The 8,637-nt window shown below is 48.2% G+C and overlaps 1 protein-coding gene across 1 annotated transcript; it reads left to right on the top strand.

The window, feature by feature from the left end:
* Positions 1–62: 62 nt before the first annotated feature.
* LOC144331540 (uncharacterized) lies at positions 63–940 on the top strand. Its single transcript, XM_077949096.1, has 2 exons — positions 63–232; positions 386–940. The coding sequence occupies exons 1-2, from the start codon at positions 92–94 to the stop codon at positions 635–637; spliced, it is 393 nt and encodes a 130-aa protein (XP_077805222.1). The 5' UTR covers positions 63–91; the 3' UTR covers positions 638–940.
* Positions 941–8,637: the final 7,697 nt, after the last annotated feature.

Raw genomic sequence — 8,637 nt, 5'->3', positions numbered from 1 at the left:
CAGACGTGTCAGTTCAGGGGGTAGAGGACACTGACTCTGGGCCCCCTTGACCCAAGCAGGCTCCAGTTGTGCTGGGTTGTGTCACCCCACGATGTCACTGTTGCTGAGCCCCCATCGCCTCTGTGTTGTGGAGCAGTTAGAGGCACAGAGCAGAGTCCGTGAGTGGCTCTGCGTGAAGGACTGTTTTCTACATGAGAAGCACATCTCAGCACAGCTGACTCATCAGACTCAGGTGAGTGGGACCTGCTCTCTTCTCTTCCTCCTGGCTTGGGGACAGTCGCTATCAGGTGGGTGGTTTTGGCCTCTGGGCAGCTACTGAGGATAAACCCTAAACAGTCACCGGGTGCCTGTTCTGCGCTGACAGTCATCTCATTCATCCTCACAGCAATTCCATTCTGAATCTCCTCTGGACACCCCCAGGACCACCAGGACAACCCCATCAGGGCCCTGTCACCAGGCCCAGTCTGGCTCCATGATAACCAAGACGCAGGTCCAGAGACAAGCGCCCTGCATGGTGCCTGCATGTGACTCCCCTTGGTGGGTAGTGACCAGCTCACCACGGAAGAAGCCAGGGCAGCATGCGGCCATCTGCCCTGCAGCCCCAGATGACTCCTGGGCCTTAAGAAGTCATTCTTAAAGGGAAAGCTGGTCACTTTGAGGTCCCTGGAAGGAAGGGTGAATGTGTCATCCCAACAGCCCTGGCAGCCAGCAGCATGCCATACATCTTCTCACCCGATCTTTGTGACAGAGGCCACCTTCTGGGGCACAAGTCCCATACCTAAAGGGTCCTATCTCAGTCGGCCTCATCCTGAGCCCTGGGATGGGAGAGGCACCATGCACCCCCCTGCAGCAGCCAGGATTACCACCCAGGGGACTCATCCTTCTGTGGCCCTGGCCAGACTTAGAATTTGGCCCAAAACAGGACAAGCTCAGTCAGAGCAGCTTGTCAGTACCCAGAGTCTATGTATGCCAGACATGGCCACGCTGGCTCAAAGAGCAACCAGCCACCTCTGCAAGGGTGTGCCAGGAGCAGGTGGACCAGCCACCAACCTCATCCACTCAAGTAAACAGAGATGGCCAGCGTCTCACACCCTGAGTGACCACCACCTGACAGCTGATGAAGTGGAGGCCTGAGGAAAAGCAGATGGCACTGGGGCCCTGCTTCCAGGGCAGAATAACTGATTGACCCTGACTGGCAGTGAGTTGGTGACTGGTCCACCTGCTCCTGGCACACCCTTGCAGAGGTGGCTGGTTGCTCTTTGAGCCAGCTTGGCCTTGCCTGGCATGCACAGGCCTCAGTGCAACAACTGTGCTGCAAATGGAGTCACATAGAGGATATGAGCAGCAGCCTCAGGAGCAGGCTGTGCACTGCCTTTGGGGCTCCAGCCCATGCATCAGGGCTTCTACAGCACTGTGGGCTTCTTGGGTGCCAAGAGGCAGACCACAGACCATCCTGAGGAGGACTCTGGTAAGAGCTTCCTTGTGTATGTGGATGATGTCCAGGATGTTGGCCTGGTGTCCCTGAGGCAGCACTAACAGGTCCATAACTGGGTCCAGGTCCTGCCTGGGCTGATTGGCGAAGATCTCCCTGGCAGCATTGAAGGCATTGGTGGTGAAGTGGCATCTATGTTCAAGTGCAGAAAGGGCCCAGTCTGGTGGATGAACCACACGGCCAGCTTCTGGGTGTGGGCACGGTCCTTTGTCACTTCCTGATGTGCCCCACCAGCACTGAAGAGACAGCGTGGAGACAGGGCAAGAGGAAGGCTGAGAAGGATGAGATGGTGAGTCCCAGATTCTTCCTGTCCCTGAGCCCACCCTGAGTGACCCTCAACCTTTAGGAATGGGAGAGCAAGATTGACAGCTTCAAGTACTTCACCGAGAAGATAGACAACAGGGCACTCAGCTCAACTTCACAGCCAGTGAGTTGACATGCAAGCAGATGATGGTAACAGGCTTTAAGAAAGAGCATCAGATGGCAGCCAGTACTTCAGCCTCAGCCAGGCATTGGAGTTGGACCAGGCCATCCACTTCACCATAGAGGCCTTCCACACTATCAGTGAGCTCTTTGCCAGTCAGCCCAGGCAGGACCTGGACCCAGTCATGGACCTGTTAGTGCTGTCTCAGGGACACCAGACCAACATCCTGGACATCATCCACATGCACAAGGACGCTCTTACCAAAGTCACGGAGAGCCGGCAATATGTGACAGAAGTGAAGACAGAGGTGCAGAGGCTGATGACGTCAGAATCACAGGAACAGGATTTCTTTGGCTACTTTGGCTGAAATTCACCACTTTCATCCAATTCCAGTGAGAGACATGGACTCACAGATGCTGCATTTCTTGCAGCAAAAGATACTGTTTTTTCAAAATGCCACCCAGGAATTGATAGTGTTGAATGACTAGATACTCGATTGTGGACTGCTTCCAGTTCAAGGATTCATTCTACAGAGAATAATAACACTAGAGCAAAGAGCTAGTGCACGCTATCGGTGGTAGCACAAGGATGGTTTTGTGATCAACTGAAATCCAGGTGAATACAGAATTGTGTAGGAAACAGTTAATATGATGATACAATAGAAACAGTAGCAAACATGAATTAAATCATGCTATGAATGCCTAAACTACCATTGTAACTTTTGGAAGAATAATACCACTTTACTGCTTTTTGAAGTATGAATATTTTAGTGTATGTGCTATAGGCCTCAAATCCTATAAAGAATCTCCGAGAAGTTGGCTGGATAAATCCTGCTGTGGATGTCTTTATACTCAAAGATTAATGATGTAATTTGCATTGTCCCCACCAAATCTCCTGTTGAATTATACTTCCTATTGTGGAAGGTGGATCCTGGTATAAGGTGATTGAATTGTGAAGGCAAATTTCTCATGAATGGTTCAGCACCATCCCCTTGTAGCATCCTCACAATCATGAGCAACTTCTCATGAGATCTAGTCACTGAAAACTCTACATCACCTCCCTACTCTCCGTGTTTTCCTCTTGCCATGTGAGACAACTTACTCACTCTTTCTTTGCCTTCCACGATGATTGATAGATGTCTGAGTCCTCCCAGAAGCAGAAGCCACTGTGCTTCCTGTCCACCCTGCAGAACCATGAGTCAATTCAACCTCTTTTTCAAAACAAATCATACAGAAAATGGCAAATGAGGATCGGAACATTGCTATAAAGATACTCAAGGATGTGGAAGCAGCTTTGGAACCATGAAATGGGCAGAGGTTGGAAGAGTTTGGAGGGCTCAAAAGAAGACAGATAGATGAGAAAACTTTTGGAACATCATAGAGACTGTTTAAATGGTTGTGACAAAAATCCTGATGGAAACATGGATAGTGAAGGCCAGGCTGAGGAGGTCTCAGATATAAGAAGATTTCTGGAAAACGTCTTCCTTTTGGATATGGAAAGCTTATACAATGTCTGTACCATCATTGTGCCTTAGAAGCAGTGAATTCCCTTTCTATTTCCGAGGCTCATAGGCAAAAGTGACTGTTGCTTTGACTCAGATGAGACTTTGGACTTTGTAACTTTGAGTTAATGCTGAAAGGAATTAATGCTGAAGGGAATTAATGCTGAAATGAGTTAAGACTCATGCTGGAAAGGCAGGATTGTATTTTGCAATGTGAGAAGGACATGAGATTCATGGGATCAGGGACTATTCTGTCCCTGTGTCCCCCTACCAAAACTCATGCGGAATTCTATTTCCTAATGTTAGTGATGGGGCCTAGGTGGCAAAAGATTTAGTCATAAAAGTGTAGGGGTGGATCATTCACGAATGATGAAGCACCATCCCCTTGATGCTGTCCTGAGAGTGAGTGAGTGCTCATGTGATCTGGTTGTTTAACAGGCTGTGGAACCTCTGTCCTCATTTTGTGTTCCTCCTACTCCTGCCTTAGGAGACGTCTCATCGTCCCTTGGCTTTATGATATAATTAGGAGGCTTCCTGATTCCTTCCAGAAACAAAAGACACTAAGCTTCCTTCACTGCTTGCAGAATCATGAGTCAATTAAACCTCTTTTATTTACAATAATAAAGAAAAGTAAAACTGCCAAGAGGAGCTGTGAGATGTCTTCAAGGCCTTTTCCCCTTTGTCTTGGCTATTAGCACAGGGCTTTTTTGTATGCAAATTTCTGAAGTCTTCTTCAATTTTTCCCCTTAAATTGGGTTTTGCTTTATTACTACATAGTCAGCCTGCTATACAGATACCTGAAAAAGTAGAGCAGGCTCAGTAGTGGCTAGCAAACAAAGATTGGAAGGGTTTGGAGGGATTGGAGCATGATGGAAAGATGAGGGACGGGGAGGGAGTGATTTAATTATGGATGGGCGGGGGGTGTGGAAGGAAATAAGGGGGGAGGGTGGGAAGGAATAGGCTGGCTGTAGGGTGGTTTCGAGGGTGGTGGGTAGTAGGCAGGGGTAGTAGCCTGCTGCAGAGGCAGAGCCTCATGGAAAACCCCTACTAGGGCAGTGCACCTGTGGCTTTGCAGGTTTGAGCCCGCATTGCCACTGTCAAGGACTCGACTCATGTTCAGTGCCTGTAGCTTGTCCACACTGAGGGTGCAAGCTGTTGGTGGGACTATGATTCTGGGGGTTGGAGGGTGGTAGCCACCTGCGTGGGGGCTCCAAGTCCATATTTTCCTTCAGCACTGCCCTAGTAGAAGTTTACCAAGAACCCTGCCTCTGCAGCAGGCTTCTGCCTGGAAACAGCAGGGGGTGGGGGTGGCAGGCATATCCTTCACCAATGGTTAAGCACCATCTTCTTGATGCTGTCCTTGTGATAGTGTGTTCCCATGAGATCTGGTTAGATAACAGGGTGTGGCACCTCTTTCCTCTCTCAGTCTTGCTTCTACTCCTGCCATATGTAGCATGTCCTTGCCCCTAGGCCTTCTGGTATGATTGGGAGGTTTCCTGAGTCCTCCCAGAAGCAGAAGCCACTACGCTTCCTTTATAGCCTGCTGAACCATGAGCCAGTTAAACCTCTTTTCTTTATGATCATATGGAAAATTAGTGCTGTAAAGTGGAGCCATGAAATGCTTTCAAGGCCCTTTCCTCTTTGTCTTGGCAACCAGCACTCAGCTTCTTTTCATGCAAATATTTGAAACCTTTGTGAATTTTCCCCCGAAAATGGACTTTTCTTCTTTTATTACATTGCCAGGCTGTGACAAAGAGAGCTGACAATGTAGAAGCAGGTTCAGAAGTAGGTAAAAGACAGAGGTCGGGAGAGTTGGGAAAGCTAAGAAGACAGCAAGATGAGGAAAAGTTTGGACCACTGTAGAGAATTGTTAAATACTTGTGATCAGAAGGCTGACAAAAGGATAAACACTGAAGTCCAGACTTAAAAGGTCTCAGATGAAAATGAGGAATTTCCTGTTAACAGGAGTCAAGGTTCCATTTGATTGGCCTTAGCAAAGAACATGGCTGTGCAGTGACCCTGCCCCAGAGATCTGTGAACTATGAACTTGGGGGTGGTGATTCAGGATGTAGCTGGTGGAATGAACATCTAGGCAGCATAGCATAAGAGGTGTCCTGTCTGCATTGAACAGCCTGTGTTCTTATGTGTTACCTAAGAAATGACTTCAAGATAGAACTTCTATTTAAATGAGAAGTGGAGACCTAAAGTTCGGAATATTTTCAGCCTGGCCAAGTGTTCAAAAAGAAAAGCTGATTTTGAGTGGGAAAATTCAAGAAGCCTCAGGGTATGTGCATAAAAACCAGTCCAGTGCAAATAGACAAGACAATGGGAAAAAGGCCTTGAAGGCATCTCAGAGACCTCTGCAGCATCCCTTGCTGTCACAGGCCCTGGGGCCTAGGAGAGAAGAATGGTTTCCTGGAAAAGCTCCATGGCCTTGCTGCTGTGTGCACCCTCAGGACACTGCTGGCTGCATCCCTGCAGCCCCAGCTCCAGCCATGGCTGAAAGATGCACAGGTACAGCTTGGGTCACTGCTTCAGAGGTGGCTTCAAGCCTTGATGGTTTCCATATAATGTGAAGCCAGCAGGTGCTTACAGCAAGAACAGAGGCTTGAGAGCCCCCATCTAGATTCCAGAAGATGTACAGAAAATCCTGGATGTCCAGGAAGAAGCTTTTCCATAAGGCAGAGCCTCATGGGAAACCTCTACTAGGGGAGCCAAGAAGGGACATATAAGGTTGAAGTCCCCACACAGGGAGGCATCATCCTCCCAACCCCAGATTCATAGACCCACAAACAGCTTGCACCCTCAGTGTGGAAAAGCTACAGGCACTCAACACCAGCCCTGTCCATGAGAGCAGCCACAGAGGCTGAACACTGCAAAGCCACAGGTGCAGATCTGCCCAAGGTCTTGGGAGCACAGCCCTCACACCCCTGTGCAATGGATGTGGGACAGGGATTCTAAATGGATGATTTGGGAGCTGTAGGATTGAGTGACTGGTCTGCTGGATTTTGCACATTTATTTATCCTATGAGTCCCATCTGTGTTTTGTGCTTCTTTCTAGAAATTTTGTTTTCTATCAGCTGGGAATGCTTACCCATTGCCTGTGTAATCATTGTACCTTGGAAGTAGTTAACTTGCTTTATAATTCAGTGGCTCATGGGCAGAAGGGACTGCAGACTTGTCTCAGATAAGACTTTGGGCTTTGGACATTTGAGTAAATGCTGGAATGAGTTAAGATTTGGGGGACTATACAGAAGGCATCATTGTATTTTGCAATGTGAGAAAGACATGAGATTTGGGGGACCAGGGACAGAATAATATGATTTATCTCTGTGTCTCTCCCAAAACTCATGTGGAATTGTAATGGAAAATGTTACAGGTGGGGACTGGTGGAAGGTGATATAATCATGGTGGAGAGTGGAGTTTGGATGGGGAAGGGTGGGGAGAATTGGGGGGTATTGGGATGGGGAGAATTGAGGGGAAGGTGGTGGGGTTATGGGTGAAAGGCAGGGGTGGGGTGGATCCTTCACAAATGGTTAAACACCATGTCCATGATGCTGTCCTTCTGATAGTGAGTTCTCTTCACAATTTTGGAGCTGTGAGATTGAATGAACACTGGCCTGCTGGGTTTTGGGTGTCCATTGTGCCTGTGGTCCCATTTGTGTTATTTTTCTTGGAAATTTCTTCCCTTTGGATTGAGGAAACTTACCCAATACCTGTACCATCATTGTACCTTGAAAGAAACGAATGCACTTTTAACTTCAGTGACTCATAGGCAGAAGAGATTGTAGCCTTGTCTCAGATGAGACTTTGAACTTTTTACATTTGAGTTAATGTGGGAAAGAGTTAAGCTTTTGGAAACTTTTGAAAAGGCATGACTGTGTTTTACTCTGTGAGAAGGACCTGAGATTTGGGGGGCTCAAGTTCAGCATGATATGATTTGGCTGTGTGCCCCTAGAAATACTCATGTGGAATTGTAATCCCAAATGTTGGAAGTGGGGTCTGGTGGGAGATTTTATAATCATGGATGGGAGGGCTGGGGTGGAAGGAAAAAAGGGTGGGTAAGGTGGGGAAAAGTAGGCTGGCTGTAGGGTGGTGCGAGGGTGGTGGGTGATAGGAAGGGGAAGGAGCCTGCTGCGGAGGCAGAGGCTTATGGGAAAGCTCTACCAGGGCAGTGCACCTGTGGTTTTTCAGCTTTAGCCTCCATGGCTGCTCTCCTGGGCTGGGCTGGTGTTGAGTGCCTGTAGCTTCTCCATACTGAGGGTGGGAATTGTTGGTAGGTCTATGGATCTGGGGTCTAGAGGATGGTGGCCTCCTGCACGGCAACTCAAAGCCCTTATTTTCCTTCTGCACTGCCATATTACAGGATTTCCAGGAGGCTCTGCCTCTGCAGCCAGTTTCTGTCTGGAAGCAGTAGGGGATGGAGGTGTGTTGCGGGGCAGATCCTTCACCATCTTATGGTGCTAAACAGCACCATCTTCTTGATGCAAATGTCCTGATAGTGTGTTCTCATGAGATCTGGTTTTATAACAGGGTGTGGCACCTGTATCCTCTCTCAGGCATGCTCCTACTCCTGCCGTATGAAACATTTAATGGCTGCTTTCCTTCTGGTATGATTGGGAGGCTTCCTGAGTCCTCCCAGAAGCAGAAGCCACTATGCTTTCTTTACAGCCTGCAGAACCATGAGCCAACTGAACCCCTTTTCATTACGATCACACAGAAAATAAGTACTGCCAAGTGAATCTATGAAATATCTTCAATGACTTTTCCCCCATCGTCTTGGCGATTAGCACTGGAATTCTTTTTAACGCAAACATCTGCAGCCTTCTTGAAGTTTCCCCTGAAATGGAACTTCTTTTCTTCTACATTGCCACGCTGCAACAAAGAAAGCTGAACAGGTTAAGAAGTGGGTAACAGCCAGAGGTTGGAGAGTTTGGAGAGCTTGAAAGAAGACAGGAAGATGAGGGAAAATTGGGACCATTGTAGATACCTGTTTATCTACATAATAGCACACTTATTGGTGGGTCTATGACTCTGGTGTCTGGAGGATGGTGGTGTCCTGCGTGGGGGCTCCAAGCCCATGTTTTCCTTCTGTATTGCACTAGTAGAGGTTTTCCAAGAGGCTCTGCCTCTGCCTCAGGCTTCTGCTTGCAAACAGCGGGGGGTGGATATGGGGTGGTGGGTGGATCCTTCACCAGTAGTTAAGCACCATCTTTTTGA

Source organism: Macaca mulatta, chromosome 10, assembly GCF_049350105.2.
Source record: "Macaca mulatta isolate MMU2019108-1 chromosome 10, T2T-MMU8v2.0, whole genome shotgun sequence".
NCBI classification, from domain to species: Eukaryota; Metazoa; Chordata; class Mammalia; order Primates; family Cercopithecidae; genus Macaca; species Macaca mulatta.
This window is presented reverse-complemented; position numbering and strand designations above follow the sequence as displayed.

What these genes read in the sequence shown, in the direction of transcription:
- LOC144331540 (XM_077949096.1), top strand. Translation starts at nt 92, where the DNA reads ATGTCACTGTTGCTGAGCCCCCATCGCCTCTGTGTTGTGGAGCAGTTA. An exon ending in AGCTGACTCATCAGACTCAG is followed by an intron (nt 233 to 385) that starts GTGAGTGGGACC and finishes TCATCCTCACAG; the next exon opens with CAATTCCATTCTGAATCTCC.